The following is a 21,876-nucleotide window of genomic DNA, read 5'->3' on the forward strand; positions in this document are numbered from 1 at the left end:
GGAAGAGCCCCACTATAAGGTATCGGTGTTTCCTTTGACCCAAATTTGAACAACTTCAACAATCTGCTAAGATTCCGTCAGGAGATAATTTATACTTCTTTTGATGGGCACAGTTACCAAATGACAAAATAACAGTGTTTCGTAACATAAGGGTTAAATCTTAATCTCTGAGGTTTGCAAAGCCGCTACTCGCAGTCTCCTTAAAATTTAATATACCTCGTTAATGCTTCCTTGCAAACACTGAAGGATTTTTATGATTATAATCATGTGTTACAGCACCTAGTACTGTTTCTAAGCAGCATACTAATCAGCTTAATGAGATATTACTGCACTTTTTGTTGACTAAAGCAAAATCCCTTTTATTGTTCTAAAGCCTGTCCTTTACTTTATTTTTTCCCAAAACATTATCTTGTTTTATTATGTACCAGTAAATATCATGCCATTGAGTTTTTTTTTTTTTTTGGCCAAATCATAAAATGATCTCTTTCATCTCAGACTGGTGAATGTACTGAATATAGTAAACGGAAACAGAAGTTCCAAGTGGGTTTATTTGGTCTTACAGGGAAAGTCATTCTGCTCTCAGGCAAACATTGGACGGAACCAACAGCTACAAGTGCGACAATGGGGCAACGGAGAAAAAGTTTCACACGTAGACCCTTGATTTGTTATTAGGTGTTGAAAGTGGTAAAACATTAATAATTTAAAGGTGAATGAATAATTGCAGTCTGTAAATAGAAAATACAAGGAAGACGATCTGTCGCCAAAACAAATTGGAGGAGCAATGCCATATTGCATAATTGGCATTTAATAATTCATTTTTTATTATTGTTTTTGACTAGAATTCCTTAGCATGATTATGTGTAGGTAAGGCATGAAATGCAAATTTCCTGCCCACCAATGCTGTTGATTCATGGCGCCACAGCCGCACCTGGCACGGATCTGAACTCTGCCTCTCTTTTCAGGGATGGAAGAAGCGAGCCTGTGCCTTGGAGTGTCTTCGGCGGAGCCGGAAGCTGAGCCCCACCTGAGCGGCCCCGTCCTCAACGGCCAGTATGCCATGAGTCAGAAGCTGCACCAGATCACCTCCCAGCTCAGCCATGCCTTCCCCGAACTCCATCCCCGGCCCAACCCCGAGGAGAAGCCCCCCGCATCCCTGGAGGAGAAGGCCCACGTGCCCATGAGCGGCCAGCCCATGGGCAGTCAGATGGCGCTCCTGGCCAACCAGCTAGGCCGGGAGGTGGACACCAGCCTCAACGGGAGGGTGGACCTGCAGCAGTTCCTCAACGGGCAGAACCTGGGCATCATGTCCCAGATGAGCGACATTGAGGACGACGCCCGAAAGAACCGCAAGTACCCGTGCCCGCTCTGCGGCAAGCGCTTCCGCTTCAACAGCATCCTCTCCCTGCACATGCGCACGCACACGGGCGAGAAGCCCTTCAAGTGCCCGTACTGCGACCACAGGGCGGCGCAGAAGGGGAACCTCAAGATTCACCTGCGGACCCACAAGCTGGGCAACCTGGGCAAGGGGCGTGGGCGTGTGCGCGAAGAGAACCGCCTGCTGCACGAGCTGGAGGAGCGCGCCATCCTGCGGGACAAGCAGCTGAAGGGCAGCCTGCTGCAGCCCCGGCCCGACCTGAAGCCCCCGCCGCATGCCCAGCAGGCCCCGCTGGCTGCATGCACCCTGGCCCTGCAGGCCAACCACAGCGTGCCCGACGTGGCCCACCCAGTGCCCTCGCCCAAGCCGGCCAGCGTGCAGGAGGACGCGGTGGCCCCGGCGGCGGGCTTCCGCTGTACCTTCTGCAAGGGCAAGTTCAAGAAGCGCGAGGAGCTGGACCGCCACATCCGCATCCTGCACAAGCCCTACAAGTGCACGTTGTGCGACTTCGCGGCTTCGCAGGAGGAGGAGCTCATCAGCCACGTGGAGAAGGCACACATCACCGCCGAGTCGGCCCAGGGCCAGGGCCCCAACGGCGGTGGCGAGCAGTCGGCCAACGAGTTCCGCTGCGAGGTGTGCGGCCAGGTGTTCAGCCAGGCGTGGTTCCTCAAGGGCCACATGCGCAAGCACAAAGACTCCTTTGAGCACTGCTGCCAGATCTGCGGCCGGCGCTTCAAGGAGCCCTGGTTCCTCAAGAACCACATGAAGGTCCACCTCAACAAGCTGTCGGTGAAGAACAAGTCCCCCAGCGACCCCGAGGTGCCTGTGCCCATGGGCGGCATGTCCCAGGAGGCCCACGCCAACCTGTACTCCAGGTACCTCTCCTGCCTGCAGAGCGGCTTCATGGCCCCGGACAAAGCCGGCCTGAGCGAGCCCAGCCAGCTCTATGGCAAGGGCGAGCTGCCCATGAAGGAGAAGGAAGCGCTGGGGAAGCTGCTGTCTCCCATCTCCAGCATGGCCCACGGCGTCCCGGAGGGGGACAAGCACTCCCTCCTGGGATGCCTCAACCTCGTGCCGCCGCTGAAATCCAGCTGCATCGAGCGGCTGCAGGCGGCTGCCAAGGCTGCGGAGATGGACCCTGTGAACAGCTACCAGGCTTGGCAGCTCATGGCCAGGGGCATGGCCATGGAACATGGCTTCTTGTCTAAAGAGCATCCGCTGCAGCGCAACCACGAAGACACTTTGGCAAACGCCGGGGTTCTGTTTGATAAGGAGAAGCGGGAGTACGTGTTAGTGGGAGCAGATGGCTCCAAGCAGAAAATGCCTGCTGATTTGGTTCACAGCACTAAAGTGGGCAGCCAGAGAGACCTGCCAAGTAAGCTCGACCCTTTAGAAAGCAGTCGGGATTTTTTGTCACATGGGCTGAACCAGACTCTCGAGTATAACCTGCAGGTTCCTGGGAACATGAAGGAGAAGCCCACCGAGTGCCCCGACTGCGGCCGGGTGTTCCGCACCTACCACCAGGTGGTCGTGCACTCCCGTGTCCACAAGCGGGACCGCAAGGGCGAGGAGGATGGGCTGCACGTGGGCCTGGATGAGCGGCGTGGCTCGGGCAGTGACCAGGAGTCCCAGTCGGTGAGCCGCTCCACCACGCCGGGCTCCTCCAACGTCACCGAGGAGAGCGGGGTCGGAGGCGGTCTCTCCCAGACCGGGAGTGCCCAGGAGGACAGCCCGCACCCCTCCTCGCCATCCTCCTCAGGTAGGTTAGCTGAGAAGCGGGGAGAAGCAGCTTGCACAGCAGCCCTGCCCAGGGCTGCCTGGTTCTGCTCCCAAGCCTCCGGTCAGTTCCATGGCCAGTGGGTCTTGATCGAGGACATGGGTGGGTTGGACACTGGGCCATGCCTTTCTTTCCCTCCCTGACTGGAGGGAAAGGGCCGTCGTTTCACCTCTTAGGCCTTCCCTTGAACACTGGCTACCAAGAAAGTAAGTTGAGGCAGGGTGCGGTGGCTCACGCCTGTAATCCCAGCACTTTGGGTGCCCGAGGCGGGTGTATCACTTGAGGCCGGGGGTTCCAGGCCAGCCTGGCCAACATGGAGAAACCCCCTCTCTACTAAAAACACAAATATCTGGCAAATGTGGTGATGCATGCCTGTAATCCTAGCTATTCGGGAGGCTAATGCAGGAGAATCGCTTGAGCCTGGGAGGGGGAGGCTGCAGTGAGCCAAGATCACACCACTGCACTCCAGCCTGAGTGACAGAGTGAGACACTGTCTCAAAAAAAAAAAAAAAAGAAAGAAAGAAAGAAAAAAGAAAGTTGTGTGGGAGATGGCCAGGTGGTATATTTTTCAGTGGGCATAATCTACCTTTTTCTTGCCATTGTCCAACCCCATTTCATGGCCTGATGCTGTCGGCCATCATCTCGTCTCTAGAACTCAGGAGCTGGCATTCTGCTCTATCCCTGGATGTGAATGTGTAAGTTCCACACTTCGCCATCTTTCTCTCCCCCTTAGCGTATTCCCATAATTCTCTCATGCAGGCACCACAGTCTGCCTCCCCAAGCCAAACCTATCTTCCGGCCCCTTCCAAAATTACAACGTGGCTCACCTGCCAGATCCATGTGACCTAAAGAGCCCCACCACTTTCCTCTGATGGTTTGGAAAAGTACAGGCGTTTGAAACACAGACGCACGACTGTTATGTCTTAAATTGTACTGTGTTACACGGGCGATACAGCTTTGGGGTCTAAAATAGCAAAGCAGAAAATCTGTCATCAAAATGTCTGTGAAATGATGAAGCTTCCTGGCCCAGTTCAAAAAAAAAAAAAAAAACCAAAACAACAACAACAACAAAAAAAACATGCTAGCCTCAGATGGCTAAATTAAAATCACCACCTAACAGCAGGTAAGGTGTTGCCTTCATCCATATTTCCAAAGCCCCTTACTAATGGGTAGTAAATTGAAAGTTATATCTCTAGCCCTTTATAAAGAAAGCACCTCGCTAATACTGTAATCATTCTGCAGCCTAACAACAGAGGAAATCATGCCATAACAAATACCCTGTTACTAATGGCAACATTGATTTCTGCAATCAGCCATTAAGTCTAGAAAATGAAAGACAGTTTGAGGCACCTCGAGGCACTGCCTTGCCCACAGTTAAAGACGTAGCAGCACACTATTGAGGGTCATTTTTTAAAAGTTTTTTCTTCTCTCTTGATCCCCCCCTCACTCTTTGGTTTAGATACCTATTTCGATCTTGGAGGAAATTCACTGCTGTACTTATTAAGTAGATGCCAGTTTTAGCTTTGCTGTTATAGTCATGCTTGAGCATACTCTTCTTCTAGGACAAAATTAGTATTAAAATAAAGTGGGACTCTGCCGGCTTATTACAAACCAGTAAAGAATTGTTAAGACACATAAATCTGGTCTGCACATTCCAGAGATTCCGATAGCACTTAATGCTGCTGCTTAAATACCCATGAAACACACTGTCTACTCCTGGAGTCCTAGACTTGTTTGGGATTTATTACTGAAGAGACGCTTAGGAAGTGTCTAACCAGCAGCATGAGTGCCAAGGAGGTGTGAGGTCACACTACCTGGAGCGATTGCCACACGGAACATACTAAGATTCGAGGGAAGGGTTTTCACCATGTAAAGATAGATCCCTACTCGAGAAGCAGCCAAGTGCCAGGTGTCCCAATGTCAAGAGGAGCTCTTTCTGGCCTCCTAGGATGAGGTCTTCTCTTCTGGCATGTATCATCTCTGATTCTGGATTAGGACCTTTACAGGACAGGGTGCAGACAGCAAACTGGTTCCCCTAAGTTTTTAGAGTGACATGGAGTTAACATTGACAGATTTCCATTCCTCTCTCAGACCTCCTGAAATGTAAGGGTCTCAGCAGAATATTCTGACACCAAATGTTCAGCTTCATTAATGACGTGTTTACCATGTTTTTCTCACCTTCTGGCCAAGTGATAGCCTCGTGCTATTCCTATCTCTGTTGCTTGCCTATCTCTCAGTGCTCGGTTGAAAAAACCCATTTTGCTTAAAAAGAACGAACCGTGCTCATGACTCAAAAGAGAATTATACTTGAGTTGTGGTTATCTTCTCACTTTTATTTCCCCTCATTGAAGTATTTTACAATTGTGAATACTGATTCTTTCATTTCTGGTTGACTTCTTTGTTTTCTTCATATTCAAATTAGAGCCTTTCATAATTTTCTGACTAAGTAGGAGAATTGAGGGCATACCAATATACAACCCGAATCAGCTGTGCGTCTGGGGCATTCAGGTTTCCCTGGGATTTAGGACTCTTAACCAAATCTGGTTAGTCCTCCCTCTTATTTCCAACAAGTTTGACTTGTATAGAAGTGCGATTAAAATAAGCATTTAAATAAAAATCTGGATACAATGGGTATTTTATTATTACCTGTTAAAGAGAAACCTGCAAGGTGAAGGAGAGAGAGAAAAAAATCTTTAAGCCCTTAAGTAAAGAAAGAAGTACTTATTAAGGCTTCTATTAAGAAATAACTGCAAAACACGGTTTTACAAATTTCTCAGACTGCATAACAATGTCGCAAAACTTAATTTGCATCACTTGATTCTTTTTTTTGTTGAAAACTGGGTCAGTAGGGCCTGAGAAACTATTTTTTCAGATCTTAACCAATGAATTCTTCTTTATAAATCGCTGCTCTTAACATGATAGTAGTTCTGAATTCATCATAAAAAACCTTTTTACAGAGCCTCTTAGAACAGATCTCTAGAAGAAGGCTTACAATGAGTGGCAGAGACGTCCTTTGTTATCTGATGTAATTCTTTGCAAAGAAGGATTGGGAACGGAGTGGCTGTTTAAAAATGTCTTGCTCAGACCGAGACGAAGAAGGGGTCAAGTTTGCAATCAAACAGTTATTGCCGAGATGGGCGACTGTCACTGGCTAGGCTAATGTGGGATGCAGCTGTTTGTTATGTGAGCAAAAGAATGTTTGAATCAGTGAACATGTGAAAATGATTCCAGTGAACCAGAAAATGTGTTTGTTCTTTGGCTCTCCAAACTGCTGAGAACCAAGCTTAAGATCAACTGTGAAAACTAGGACCTTTGACAAATTGAGAGGTCATATTTTCTAACAGAAAATGGACAAAACTAGTCACACAGATCACTTCCCCATCTTCCCCCTTTGTTTTATTTTTGTTGTGTTGTTGTTTATTTGACTTACCAGTAATTTCACACTGTGGTCAATGTCATTCAATGTAGCCTCCGTGTACAATGCAAAGAGAAACTATTTGGAAAGCAGCAGCTTATAAATTTTACTCTTTTATGACATTTCGAAAGTGGGGTGGCTGTTTCGATGCCTCCTCATTTCTGGCTTGCGTGCAAACACTCTTATGACATTAATCTTTGCATCTTTCTCTAAAACCTCCTCTAAGGCTGAGCTCAAATCCTAGCTTTGCTCTGAGTCAGAACACGACCAAAGTTCTGTTTCTTCAGATTTTGCTTTGGAAATCACACTCAGAATAATTAAAACTTAATGTACTAAGAAACGATACTGTTCATTATATCCAACAGGGCAGTTACCTTCCGAATTCACCATAATTTTGGAGTGGGGATAATCGAAGTGTTGATGGTGGGAAGGGGGTAATTGAATGCATTGACCCTCTGTTCATTAAAGAAAGTCGGCTAAGTTACAGGATCAATGGAAAGCCAGGGAGAGATGCGAAGATGAAAATATTGTTAACCCCTACTACTTCTGGTATAATATTTTGAGACGGACAAGGATTATTTGGTCAGCTGGGCTAAAAGCCTTGCGAGGTCTTCTTTTGTTGTTAGAGCTGCATTCCTGAAATGCTGGGTCTCCATCCCATTGACCACAGCATCAAAGGCCTTTATCTGGGGCGCTCTCGCATTTACATGGGGTGTATAGTGATATGATAGATTTTCTTTCTTTTCCACCTCTTTTTCTCATGTGGCTCCCCTCCCTGCCCCCATTCACGATAACCAGTGCCTGCTCCACACACAAACAAATCCAGGCACCCAAAAGAAGAAAAAGAAAAAGAAAAAAAATTTGAGTTTGAGGATTAAGATCTTCATTTTTTTTTTTTTTTTGCTTGTGCATTCCAATTGTTCTTAAAATATTTGGCAATGTCAATTAGTAACTGAGCAGAGTTAGCTGATGAACACAATTTTCCAGTAGACTGAGCACCCTATTGTTGCCGAGCGAACAGCAGATTTCTGAGGTCATTATCATTCGCTGGTTGCTTGGCCCAGCTGCTTCCTGCTGCAAAAGCCAAACTTTATACACGGAGCTCGGGGAGGCTGCAGCAACAGGGGGCTGGAGGGGGGGAGAGGGGAGCTGGCTGCAGAGCCGAAGACAGTCATTATCAGCAGAGGAAACAGAAAGTAAAAGTTTCCAGGCAATTCCAGGAAAACTGCCGGAGCAGGCTTCTTCCTCCTGTTCCATTCCAACCACCTTCCACCTCAAGGCAGGGAATTGAAATGGACTTGGGGAGACCCCCCTGGGCATGGTGGCAACTAATCTCTTTGTGGAGCAGAACTTTGGAAAACAATAATCCCATTTATAAATAATGCTTAAAAATTTTTTAGCCCAGGCTCAAGCATGTGAGTGATGCCCTCTTAGACAGACTCCTTCATTGTTATGTATTTTAAAAAAATCATTTTAAAAATGGTATTAGGAACTTGAAATTAGTCAATTTGGGGATGACAAATAGGCAACATTATTTAATTTTCCAGAGGGACCTTATGAACAGATCACAGTCTGAGATTCCTTTTAAAATCACATTTAGCCTTAAAGTTTCCCCCTACGGCTCCCCCTGTCCCCTGCTTCCTTATTTTTCTGCCCCCAGCCCACCCCAACTCCAGCTTCCCTTCCCCACCTCCTAATTTGGGAGCTGGTTCAGTGAGATGAAAAGCTGCACTTTTTTTAAAGCTCAGCTGTGAAAGCCGAGCGCCATATGCAGCCCTTCCGTCCCTGCCGTGGAAGCGTGTGCAGGCGGCCGCCGTGTTTGCGGAGATTTACGGAGGCTCGGCTCGTGTGTGCCGAAGCTGTGCCCAGGCGGACGCTGGCCAAGGCCCGTCCCCCGAGCTGAGAGCCGAGAGCTGAGGTGGCCGCCCGCCTAGGCGAATAAGCCGGCTGGTCAGGTGGCTCCTGGGGAATGTCAGATGAGGCACAGGGTCAGAGGCCCTCGTGTCCTCCCCTGGCGGCCACCTTTCCGCTGGGGCCCAAGGGTGGTCTGTCCACTTGGGACACCCTGCTCGTGCCGGGATCGCCGTTGCTCTCAGATGCTGGTTCATGTGCGGCTGTCACATCGTCCTGCTTCCCCGGGAGCCGGATGCCTACCAGCAGTTTCTTTTTATAAACTTCCCATTCACTTGGTGAACTTGTATCATCTTGTGTTTAGAAGCTATGATTTGGGAACAATCAGTAACACTTCGCGGCTTTTACCATCTTTCTGACCCCTTTACGTGGAGCCATAAATCCCACTTCTCCGGGGCTGCTTGATGCCACTCCACGGTCACTTGGCATTTCAGAAAGAGGGTACTTGCACAGGCTCTGAAAGTCTTCAAGCTGGGAGTGTAACATCAGAGATGTGTGGCATAAAATCGCAGAGGCAGAGCACCCTCTCTGCTCCAGGACATAACAGGCAGGACATGGTTTTGCTTGTGAGGGATTAGATTCGAGGCCGAGGAGTCACTCAAATGTGTTTCTCCGGCGGCCTCACTTGGCCCATCTGTGGGATGGACACCGCTGTTGCCTGGGCTGCCCTTCTGTTTCCAACACTCCTGCCCACTGAGCTTCTGAGGAGCTCCATGAAGCTCTCCTCCCTAAGCATGTTAGCGCAAGGGATGGAAAAGTTCATTTAAACCTAAATTTAATGGAAATGAGGAAAACATAGATTAGCTAAGGACAGGTTACAATGAGGCAAGGAATTAAGCGGTCAATTTTCAAAACAGAGCTTGAAGCATTAGCTGCGTTGATTTCCATTAACTGGAATGGAAGGTTCCAGGCTCAGGTCTTGACCACCACCTTGGGTGTGTTGGGCGGGAGTTAGTAATTTGCTTTGCAGACAGCCACAAGGTGTCCCCTGATTGATGGTTTGGCCAGAAGCAGGTATCACGAGCTTCCAGGGTCTGACTCTTACCCACTCGCATGCTTACCATGCACTCAGGTAGCTGGGAAATGATGCCCACCGTGTTATGTGAGCCCTGCCAGGGGCCACTTCTGCAGAGCTGGGGCAGCCTCTGCATACAGGGCAGATTGGGGTCCTTCTGGCCGCCCAGATCCCTTCACTGCCAGGTTGCTTATCTTTCCAATTCTTTCTCTGGTTTGAAGCTTTGTGTCCTGCTCATAGGAAGTGCATTCCCAGGAAGGGTAAGGTAAGACTTTCTTCCTCTACACCTGAGCGCATTTCCCAGGTCTGCCCCTTCTCCCTGAGAAGTTTCTGGCAGGTAGCCCTGATGTCTCAAAGGAGTGGGGACAGGGCTGGCTTCAACAAGGCCCGTTATACTGGCCTCGATATTCCACTGGGTTCTAGAGAGAGACCGTGGGGATACTTGGAGATCTAGAGATGGAGACAGTGAATTTCATGGGAAAGAACTGTGCAGTGAGCATTTGGAAGCCTTTTGAGCCTGGGAAGTCAGGGGAGTGAGTAGTTAACTCCTTTACCCGTAGAGCTGTTTCGCAGCATTGATGGCAGGGGTGGAGAAACACCTGCAGAGATCAGGAGATTGGATTTGTGCACACTTCCCAAATCCGTGATGATCGGGCTGGAACCTTTGCCATCTGTGACCCTTGGGCCTGTTTGCTGCCCTTCTGGGTGTCTCACCTCCCTGCGCCTTCCTCTCCTCTGTCGGCATCTGATGGTCGCATCTCTCCACCCTTGTTGATGGTGCTGGCATGTGGAGGAAGGAGGCGGGGTCTGAGCGAGGCTTGCAAATGCAGAGGAAAGGGGCTCTCCAAGAGGGGTACATGGTGTCGGGGGGGTGGGCAGGTGGTGGGGGGACTCTGATCTCCCCAGAAAGTGAGCGTTGCTGCAGCTGAGAGCGGCCATGGGTCCCCCTTGCCTTTTCCTGGCAGGATGGGGCGATGGCAACATTTACTTAAGCTGTGGAGTCTGGCACTGCCGCAGCCAGGCGCCATCTGGAAAGCCCTTTTCAGAAAGCTGTGTCCCCCCACCCCCAAAAGGAACTTAGGGGAAAAGGACTTGGGCAGAGCTGGGGGACTTGTTTCTTGGGCAGAACCTGCTCACTGAGGCACCTGAGCCGGGCTGGGGTCTCCTGGGAGCCAGGTAGCTAAGACAGGTCTACCTCGGGGTGCATGTGGGCTCTTTGCTGTCTGTGGGGCCCTCCTCGAGCCAGATCTGGTTTAGGTTTACTAGGGCTGTATTTTCATCTATTTGTTTTGTGTTGCATTTTGCGTCCTCTCTTCACCTAAGTCCTTGCATATTGTGAGTATGGTGGGGTGGCGCCAGCCGGGATTGGTCAGTGACTGCTCCTTCCCTTTAATAGCAGGGTTGATTAGCAGAATATAAGAAATGAGTGCTGTACCTCTGAAATGTGCCTGTGAGACAGGATCTAGAACTCAGCGGCTCAGCTTGCAACAAACAGGGCAAACTAAGCACAGAGATTTGCTACCATCCTTTCTCTGAGCCACATCTTCAAAAAAGACCGCAGAGTCCCAAAACAATGCGTGTCTGAACAAACACCATCTTCAGCTACCTGATGGGTGGGCCTGGGCAAAACGGGGGCCATGCCGAAAGCAAGGGCAGCGGTCCAGGCAGAATTCATTTGCCTCCTGTTTCCACCACCCCCAAGAGAATGTTGTCCAGGGCTTAGCTTCTTGTGGGACCCATCTCTTTGTTGCTGTGAGCCTTGGGGTTTTTGTGTGACATGTGGCATGTGTCTGGGAGAAGCGAGAGGCACAGCACAAGCTGACTCCTTGGCTTGGCTGCCCACCACACCACATGGGAGGCCGGCCCTCCCCTTAACCGTGCCCAGCCAGGAGGCTGCCTCCAATGTGGGCATGAGGACGGGCTTGGCTTTAACACTTCCTCACTTGCTTCCAAAGGACGGGGTCATTTTCCAGCTTTTCTTGCAAGCAGTGCCTACCTTTAGGAACCTTTCAGTTTTACTCTGAGCTGTGGGGCCCAGGACATTTCACAGAGAAATCAGTCCTTTCCTTTACAGAGGCAACTTGTAGGACTAAACTTTTGGCCAACGCTAGTTTCTTTTCTTTTGTTTGACCTCAGTTCCAAAACCATTTGATGCACGATGAAACAGGATCGCGCCACAGTGCTCTCTTCTCTTCATTAAAGTAATGTCCAGAAACTCTTAGCACGGTGGTTGTCATCATGGCTTTTGGACACTCTCAGTTGTCCTCAATCATCTTGAGAGGCATTTTGGAACATGTCCAACATGTTAACGTTGAGTTCAACATGAAGTGTATGCAGTGGTGGTTTTCTTGAAGAACAAGACAGATACGTGCTTCTCTTTATTGCTAAGTATGTATATTTTTAAATTTGTTGCTAAAATATGTGTTTTTATTTTCGTTTCATTTTTTAAAAATTCAGTAATTTGCCCTGAAAAATTGGAGTGATCCCTCAGCAAAGCTGCTGTGTGGCATCATAATCCTTGTTGAGAGAGAAGGCTTGGCAGTGTTCATGTCCGTCCCTGACTGGGGCCAGACCCCTCGGAAATGTCCTTATTAGTGACCTTCAAAACCTTTCCACTTGGGGCCGGGTGTGGTGGCTCACTCCTGTAATCTCAGCACTTTGGGAGGCCAATGCAGGTGGATCACATGAGGTCAGGAGTTCGAGACCAGCCTGGCCAACATGGCAAAACCTCATCTCTACTAAAAATGCAAAAATTAGCCGGGTTTGGTGGCGGGTGCCTGTAATCCCAGCTACTCGGGAGGCTGAGGCAGGAGAATCGCTTGAATCCAGGAGGAGGAGGTTGCGGTGAGCCGAGATCAAGCCATTGCACTCCAGCCTGGGCGACAAGAGCAAAACTCCATCTCAAAAGCAAACAAACAAACAAACAAACAAAACCTTTCCACTTGGTCTCCTCCACGAGTCCTGTTCACTGACCTTATGATGCTGTTGTTGTTCAATGACTTCATTATTCTTTTTTTCTTACTATAAAGTAATTCTTGTTCATCTTGGACATTTAAGAGATACAGATAAATAAAAAATAAAAAAAATTAAATGTGTATGCCTACCACCACTCAGGAATAATCACTGTGAACACTTTTTTTTTTCACTAAACTAGTAAATGTTTTGTTATTGATGCATAGTTTATGTATAGATTTTAGAGTACCTGTGCTAATTTGATACATTCATATAATGTGTAAAGATCGAATCAGGGTAATTGGGACCTTCATCACCTTAAATATTTATCTTGGCTGGACCCAGTGGCTCATGCCTGTATTCCAACACTTTGGGAGGCCGAGGTGGGCAGATCACTTGAACCTGGCAGTTTGAGACTATCCTGGGCAATATAGCGAAAACTTGTCTCTACAAAAAATACAAAAATTAGCCAGAGTGGTGGCACACGCCTGTAGTTCCAGCTACTTGGGGGGGTGAGGTGAGAGGATCACTTAGGCCCAAGAAGCAGAGGTTGCAGTGAGCTGAGATTGTGTCACTGCACTCCAGCCTGGGCAACAGAGCAAGACCCTGTCTCAAAAAATATTGTCTTTTCTCCATTCTAGAAACATTTGAATTATTCTCTTTTGGCTATTTTGAAATGTACAATAGATTATTGTTAACTCTAGTCACCCTACTGATCTATCAAACTCTAAGTGGACATTTTTAATTCATAGTTTTCCAGTCCTTTTTATGCAACTAAAAATGTAGTTAGCAAAAAAGTACATACTTCTGTGTAAGTTCTTACTGAAATGTATGTCATATTTTTTCTTGTCATTGAACATTTCACACCAGGATCAGCAAAGTTTTCCTGTAAAGAACCAGCTAATGAGTATTTTCGGCTTTGGGGGCCATGTGGTTTCTGTAGTAAACATTTAATTCTTTCATAAATAAGAGTGTGATGGTATTTCAATAAAACTTTATCTACAAAAATTGGCAATGGTTCAGATTTGGCCCCTGGGCTGTTGCTTGCAGATTCCTGTCCTAATAGTAATAGTTATACATTTTTTTTCCCCAAGCTTTACACAAGTAATATGCACATGGAGGAAATACTAGAAATATGGATAATCCAAGAAAAACTCTATATCTATAAAATGGTTTAGCCAATCTCTGATTTGTGAACACAGGACTTGTTTCCATTTTTTTTTTTGCCTGAGATGCAACCTCTGAGGTGTACATTTATGCAGCATTTGTGACCCCATCGATCATTCTGATCTTCTGCACCATTATTTCCTTACGTGTGTCGCCTCGTAGTAGACTCTCTGGTTGTAGGCTGGTGAGCCCGAGGCTGCAGAGCTAAACCACCCACTGTGTGCTGCAGCTCTAGACTGTTTTACGCTGGTGTTTGCACCATGAAAAAATCCCCTCCTAAGACTGTACTGAAGCCTGTCTCCCTGAAGCTAGGTAGTTCCCTATCACCACACCACTCTGTGACTTATTTGTTCATTCATAAATACACTCATTTGTTTGTTCAATCATTAATTCACTTCTTTATTCATTGAAGGATGAAATGCTTATTAAGTGGGTTCTGAACACTGAGCAAGGCATCAGGTGCTGGAGATGCAAAGATGAGTAGAGGCCAGGCACGGTGGCTCATGCCTGTAATCCCAGCACTTTGGGAAGCCAAGGTGGGCAGATCACTTGAGGTCAGGAGTTCGAGACCAGCCTGGCCAACATGGCAAAACCCCATCTCTACTAAAAATACAAAAATTAGCCAGGCATGGTGGTGGGCACCTGTAATCCCAGCTACTAGGGAGGCTGAGGCAGGAGAATTGCTGGAATCCAGGAGGCGGAGGTTGTGGTGAGCTGTGATCGCACTACTGCACTCCAGCCTAGGCAACAGAGTGAGACTTCATCTCAAAAAAAAAAAAAAAAAAAAGATGAGTAGAGATGCATCTCAGCGTCTGGAAGCCCACAGCCTCTAGGTGCTGGACAGGTAATTCACAGAGCGAGACAGACACATGGGAGGGTTTACCCTGGGGCCTGTGGGAGCACCTTGGTGCCCAGTTTGTTCTCAAAGGACCTGAAAGGGCAAGGAACCACTTCAATTAGCTCAGTGACTTCTTTGGCAAGGAGGAGTAACTCTTTCCCTCTGTAGAATTAGGCCAATCCTGGTGACTTCCTGGAGGAAGCAGACAAGTCTCTTTCAGCCACTGTGCCTGGCTGCTGTCCTTTCCCTGGCTGGGAGCCACAGTCTAAGTAAATGCCTTGTCACATACAGAAGAGGCCGTGGGAGAAGAGTCCAGCGGGTGCTTCCCAGGAAGGCATCCCAGGCTGGGAAGGGAGGGAGAGAGGGCCGGAGCAGGATGGGAGCTGCTGGGGCCCGGTGAAAGCTTTGTTGCACCCTACACTCCACATAGGGAGCCTCCCCGAGGGAGAGCACTCTGGGGGACGCAGGACAGCTCTCCACACCAGAAAGTGAGGGGCAGCCTCCTGGCTCCAACTCATGGTCCCCTGACCATGCTGTCCTTGGAGGCAATGGCTCATGAATGGAGGAAGGCACATCAGGTGGTCGGGGGTGTGAGGCTCCTACTGGGACCCTGCAGCTGGAGTGTGTAGAGGATCTGTGAGGCCCCACACTGGGAAGGAGGGCTCAGATTTTATCCATTTCCCTGTCTGCCTTAGGAACGGTCCATACCTGCCCCACAGGGGCTCTGGGTGTCACATGGGAGGGCTGCACCTCCAGTATGTCAGAACGTCCATCTGCAGCCTGCAGCAGAGGATTGTGGGCACTCGTGGATATGACCACTCTTCTTTTTGGGTGGTGGGACAGGAACTGAATGCGGACTTGCTATGAGAATGGGTGGAAATGACTTCTAGTCAATTGCCCTTTATTTTCTGATGAAACAAAACATCATATGCTTAGATATTAAGCCAGAGACAAACACATTTTCTCACGTTAAAGGAAAGGCTGAGGGCAGAACGTCCCCACTTCACTTTGGAGCCGGGCCCCACACACATTTTCGGGGCCATGCTCTTAGTCATCCTGCTGGACTATTTAGGTAGCTCGCTTTCCTTCTCTGGGCTTTGGCTTTTTCCTCCACATCATGGGAATTTGGATGGGGAAGTGTAGAAGATTCTGAGATGCCTCTCAGTTTCCATTTTTCCTGTGTCTTTCAGTGTTTCCCCCACCTTTCTCTCCTCTCCCTTCCTAAATGTTTCCATGGCCCCGGGGGTGACTTTAAAGGGTCTTATCTGCTGTTCCTTGAGTAGAGAATTAATGTTCCTAGGGTCCAAGGATTTCCTCAATTTCCTCAATTTTTTTTTTTTTTTGAGACCAAGTTTCGCTCTTATTGCCCAGGCTGGAGTGCAATGGCGCGATCTCAGCTCACTGCAACCTCTGCCTCCCAGGTTCAAGCGATTTTCCTGCCTCAGCCTCCCAAGTAGCTGGGATTACAAGCATATGCCACCACACCCGGCTAATTTTGTATTTTTAGTAAAGACAGGGTTTCTCCATGTTGGTCACGGTGGTCTCGAACTCCCAACCTCAGATGATCTGCCCGCCTCGGCCTCCAAAAGTGCTGGTATTAGAGGCGTGAGCCACCACACCTGGCTGATTTCCTGCTGATTTTTGCATCTGAGCTTCATCGTGTTGTCTCTGAGGGACCCATGTGCCTGGTGAGGGGCTGGGGAGACTCTCTTCTATCTCATTTCCCATGGGCCCGCCTTCCACCTCCCATCTCTCCTGTATGCCATAGAGGCGGAGTCTTGCAGCTGGAGGGTCACTGCCAGGGCCCCTGCTTTATCCAGCATGGCTGTGAGTGTGGTAGCTGTGGCCGAGGGCTCTGGTGCAGGCCCTCAGGAGCTGTGTGGCCCAGCAAGGCCTCCTCAGCCTCTCTGTGCCTTGGTTTCCTCCACGTAAAAATGAGGACGATGGTAGTGTTTGCCTCTCTTTATAAAGCCTTAGTGAAGACTTCAGTGCTCAATAGACATCTTCTGTTATGAGGTTTATTTCTGCGCTATACAATACAAACACAAACAGGTGAAAATGGGCAACTTGGCCAGGGGAGTGGTTGTTTTTTCATTTTTAATATTTTCTTTTTTTTTTTTTTTTTACCCCATTGAATGTTTATTTCATTTGGGTACATCCATCTTTCTTTCTTTCTTTCTTTCTTTCTTTCTTTCTTTCTTTCTTTCTTTCTTTCTTTTCTCTTTCCTCTCTCTCTCTTTCTCACTCTCTTTCTCTCTCTTTCTTTCTTTCTTTCTTTCTTCTTTCTTTCTTCTTTCTTTCTTTCTTTCTTTCTTTCTTTCTTTCTTTCTTTCTTTCTTTCTTTCTTTCTTCTTTCTTTCTTTCTTCTCTTTCTTTTCTTTCTTTCCTTTGCCTGCCTGCCTGCCTGCCTTCCTTCCTTCCTTCCTTCCTTTCTTTTTTTTTCTGGAGTCTCTCCCTGTCACTCAGGCTGGAGTGCCATGGCTCCATCTTGGCTCACTGCAACCACTGCTTTCCGGGTTCAAGTGATTCTCCCACTTCAGACTCCCAAGTAGCTGGGACTCCAGGTGCATCCCACTAAGCCTGGCTAATTTTTGTATTTTTAGTAGAGACAGGGTTTCACCATATTGGCCAGGCTTGTCTCGAACTCCTGACCTCAAGTGACCCAGCCGCCTCGGCCTCCCAAAGTGCTAGGATTACAGGCCTGAGCCACTGCACCCGGCCTGCAGAGTGATTGTTGGGAGGTGTGCAGCTCACGGGGTCGGCCTCACTGGTTTGTGTCATTGAATCTGGTAGCCATTTGTCTATGTCCCTGGTGCGATGGTGGGACCAGTTGTTTGCGTCAGGCTCTCTTCGCTGGAGGTCGATTAGGGTGCCCTTGTCGAGCAGTCACTGATGCTGTCCCAGGCAGGCAGCTTTTCTTCTCTGTGTGAAGCGAATTCAAGATGGTTTAGTTCCTGCCCAACGTGCCACAGTGAGTCTCCATTCAAACCGACTTTAACTACAATTATAACCACAGAAGAGCAGTGATTCATGGAACTGGAAGGTCTGGACTCTAACTGAGGTAGAGTTAGCAGCTCAAATAGCATCCCCATGGACTTCCCTCATAGTAGCAAAATGGCTGCCTTAGCTCACACCTCACTTCCCCATGCCACCAAACAGAGCAGCACTTTTTTCTGGAGGCCTAGCAATGATCTTCTTGCATCCTATAGGTGTTTTTGTATTATTATGCCCATTCCTGAAGCAGTCACTGCTGCCAGGGGAATGGGGTGTACCACTTGGTTCACGGCAAGGAAGTTAGTCCTTGGAGAAGTGGGGAAGAGAGAATGCCAACTCATCCATCCCGTGGCTGAATGTGACAGAGAGAAGCTTTCTCACAGAGATTCAGATGGAGGAGGAGGCATGGAGCTTGGGCAACCAAATGGTGTCCAAAATGTCACGGCTCTGAGGTTCTTCCAGCAGCAGAGGCACTGGCTCTCTTGCTCAGGACACCTGAAGAGGTGTCCCGGCCTCCCTGAGCAAGGTGGTTTGGAGTCTGCACATGGTGATGAGGTTCTGTCCTCCCATTCTCCCGTCACAGAGATGTGACTGTGTTTTATGGGACAGCGAGTTCTTTGGCCACTTTCTCCAGGAGTCCATTCCTGCCTGTTCTCTTCTTTTTTGGTAATACTGAGGCTCATCTCAGCCCAGAAGTGACAATGGACACCAGCAAAGCCAAATGACATGTCCTTCCATGTGGCCACTGTGTGTGCAGGGCTGTGTCCTTCTCAAGTTAGTGGAGAAAGGGGTGGCACCCAAGAGGAAGGGAAGGTGGGATTCCCTGCTCTTGAGGAGAAGCTGGCCTGTCTTTGGGAATGGCCCACACATAAAAGAGAGTTGGGAAGCCACAGAGAAACAGGGGTTAGCTCAGGGATTGCGACTCAGGGTGCAGGGCCTGGGACATCCTCTCAAGCACAGGGGAACGGCCTGGTCATCTTCCTTGCACCTCCTTCTCCTTCACTGCCTCCTCCCCAGGTAGAAACAAGATGCCTGCCCCCCAAACCTACATTTGTCCTCACTCTGAAAGGACCCGGTAGGAGATAAGACTGCAGGGTCAGGCCGCATGGGCGCATCGGAGGGGTTGGACATAGGGTGAGCCCAGGCCCCTGGCATGGGCTCCCATTTCCCTGTTGCCCAGGAGTGTTCCACAGAAGGCATCACTGGGAATCTGCTCTCCCAGAGATTCCTGGAGGTCTGTAGGGGACAGCGTATCAGCGGATGTGTAAACTGAGGCATGAAGAGGTTGGATTGAGTTGTAAGGCTAGAAGCGGCAGAGCTGGCATTTGAACCCACCTCTGTGTGACCTCTTGCCTTTTAACTTCACCTTTGGGCCATGCTGGGAGTTGTGTAAATACAGCAGAAGGCAGAATGCAGCTCACCAGCAAACCCAGCTGCTGGTAGGACAGGCTGCAGGGAGGTCAGAGGTCACCACTTTCCTCTCTTTGCTTCTCAGTGGGAGTCATCCCCACATCCCTTCAGAGAAAGGAGCAGGGAAGGAGGATAGCCCAGTACTTACTCCCTTGGCTGATGTCTGATGGGACCCCCCTGAGCCCCACACTTAGGCTTGAGGTGACCCCCCAGAGCTGTGGTTGTGAATATCCCCGAGCCCCTGCTCAGGGTCACACTTGTTCCCCTAGTGTCTAAGACAGGGAGGAGGAAAGGGGAAGAGGCCCTCTGAGGCCATGGGAGCATGGCCTGGTGGACAGGCTAGCACAGCCTGACTTGGGCTGCCCGGCTCTCCGCCTGTGTGAGCTTGCCCCCATCTCAGTTCCCCAGTCCCTTCTGACACTATGATGCTTCGTGAGTGTCCTTTACATGCTCTAGCCTGCAGCTCCGTGTGGGGAGATGGCCTGGGTGTGTGGCTGGTGGGAGAAGGGGCCTGCAGGTAGAAGAAGGTTGCTGGCACCACCGGTGCTGCCTCGTGCATAAGCTTGCAGACACCATCCGGAAGTCAGCTCTCCACCCCCACCCCTTCTCCAGAAGAGGAGAGACTACCCCATCAGTAGACAAAGAGAAAGAGAAAGAGGAGATCTCTAATCCTCCTGCCTGGTCAGGGCAGTCCATGGAGGTATAAATTAGGAGGGCTAGATGATTGTCTGTGAGGGCCTCCAGAGGAGGGGCAGCTGAGAGTTTTGTTGTTGTGGGCAGAGAGGGCTGGAGCAAGCAGCCACTTCGCACTGGCCACATGCAGCAGGAAGCTTGGGGCTGGCACGAGGCCTTGGCCCCACCTAAGATGCTCTCGGAGAAAGGGCCCAGGACTCAGTAGAGGGGCTGAGTCTGCTGTGATGGATGGGAGGAGGCCAGCAGGTTCTTTTCTTGTGATTTTGTGTGTGTGTGTGTGTGTGTGTGTGTTGAATGCGTGTTGTGCATGTGGGGATATGGATATATTGGCGGGTGTGCTTGTGCTGTCTTGGGGTGGTGATGCTGTGTGTATATCTGCAAGTTACCTTAATCTTTCAGGTGTAGGTTGCTGCGGGTGCATGTATCCCTCTGTGCCTGTGTGTATGTGTTTAAGTATGTGTTGGCGTGTGTGTCTTGAGCTATGGCTGTCTTGGTATGAGAGAGGACGTGCCTGTGTTGAGTATGTGTATTGATGTGTGCACGGGTGACAGTGGCTTGGGATGTGAATGTCAGTATGTGTTTGTGGTTATTGGGAAATGTTAGGATGTGGCATTTGGGTGTGCAATTATGTTGCTATGTTGCAATGAGATGGGGTGTGTGTTGTATGGATAAGGATGTGTGTGTTGTGATGCGTGTATCCGTATGCATTTGCCGGTGTTGGAATGGAATGGGGTGTGTATTGTGTGGATAAGGATGTGTATGCTGGGATGGGTGTATCCGTATGCATTTGCCTGTGTTGGAATGGGATGGGGTGTGTGTTGTGTGGATAAGGATGTGTGTGTTGTGATGCGTGTATCCATATGCATTTGCCTGTGTTGGAATGGAATGGGGTGTGTATTGTGTGGATAAGGATGTGTGTGCTGGGATGGGTGTATCCGTATGCATTTGCCTGTGTTGGAATGGGATGGGGTGTGTGTTGTGTGGATAAGGATGTGTGTGTTGGGATGCATGTATCTGTATGCATTTGCCTGTGTTGGAATGGGATGGGGTGTGTGTTGTGTGGATAAGGATGTGTGTGTTGAGATGTGTGTATCTGTATGCATTTGCCTGTGTTGGCATGGATTGGGGTGCACGTGTGTTGCATATCATGATGCCTTATTATTACATAGGGTGGATTTGACCTCCCCCAAGGACTATTACCTTCAACTTTCCTTAGAGGAGGGGTATCTGGGTTCTGAGCCTGTCCTTGCCCTTTTTCCCAAAACCTTCACTCATCACTAGTGGGGTCTTCCCTCCCTAATGCTGGCTCAGCCTCAGGTGAAAGATCTGGCTTTTGGGGTGCAAGTTGGGAAATGCAGAAAGCCCTACCTTCCAGTATACAGCTGTGGCCTCTGCAGCATCAAGCACCTCCTGGAAGAAGCTGGGGCTTGAGGCTCTGGGGTCCCCATTCAGGGAGCCTCTGTTCTGGAGCTCAGCCAGCCTTGTGCCTGGAGGAGGTCTGTGAGCTCCATGAGGTAGGGGTTGTGTTTTCTTCAGCCGTATTTCCATCGTGGTTCCCTGCACAGGACATGGAGCACAGCAGATGTCAGGGAACGTGGTCAACTTATACAGAATGAAATGAAATGCCTTCTCTCAGCACAAAAGGCACTTTGCCCAGCAGCCAGCTGGGATTTAGTCCTTCCCACCGCTCTTCCTGTAAAAACCAAATTCACAGCACAGGGCCTGCCACCGTAGACTTTTGGTGAGGGTTATCGTGAGCTGGGCAGGTTACCAGGTGCATGAGGGAGCATGGGGGGCTGAGATGGGGTGGAGGCATGGCGGTGTGGCTCGGGGACCAAACCTCATGGTGATGTGTTCAGTTTGCTGTCAGCATCCTCGGGACCCCCTCTCGGGGACAGTGGTGACCTTGGCTCCATGTCCAACTTCTCCCTGGATGATTATTCTCCTTCACGAGCCTAAGAGGCAGCTCTAGGAGTAGCTGTTTTCTCTCTTGCCTCCCTCCTGTTGAAGTTCACCAACAGAGTAGCTGCCTCACTCACTTGTGCCTGTTGGAAGCCAGGGTGTGGGGTACAGCCTTCAACTGCGGTCACTGCATCTTAGGTCTGCGGAGTGTTTAAGGCCTAAGCCCTGTGGCCAGCACCTGCAAAGTGATCACATCGCGGCTTATGGGTTTAGCTGGCCAAGTTCTATGGACACGGTGAAGGATTAGGGGTGCAGGCCTGGGGCGATGGGGGTGGAAGTGAGCCTGACTGATTGTACCACAAGGCAGGGATTTCAGAAAGGCACTCACACATTCTGCAGCCAGCTGGGGGTGTCGACCAGAGCCTGG

The 21,876-nt window shown here is 49.3% G+C and overlaps 1 protein-coding gene across 15 annotated transcripts in view; it reads left to right on the forward strand.

Moving 5' to 3' along the window:
• The window catches only part of ZNF536 (zinc finger protein 536), a 487,963-nt gene that overhangs the window by 219,402 nt on the left and 246,685 nt on the right, over positions 1-21,876 (forward strand). For 14 of the 15 annotated variants that reach the window (XM_055235799.2, XM_055235801.2, XM_055235795.2 and 11 more), the window contains one exon: positions 963-3,134. In XM_055235799.2, coding sequence (XP_055091774.1) covers positions 965-3,134 — 2,170 coding nt within the window. In that variant the 5' untranslated portion in view covers positions 963-964. Of the gene's footprint in view, positions 1-575; positions 614-962; positions 3,135-21,876 lie in introns of those variants that run through there. The other variant, XM_055235805.2, reaches the window with a different exon arrangement.

This window comes from Symphalangus syndactylus, chromosome 13 (assembly GCF_028878055.3).
Source record: "Symphalangus syndactylus isolate Jambi chromosome 13, NHGRI_mSymSyn1-v2.1_pri, whole genome shotgun sequence".
NCBI classification, from domain to species: domain Eukaryota; kingdom Metazoa; phylum Chordata; class Mammalia; order Primates; family Hylobatidae; genus Symphalangus; species Symphalangus syndactylus.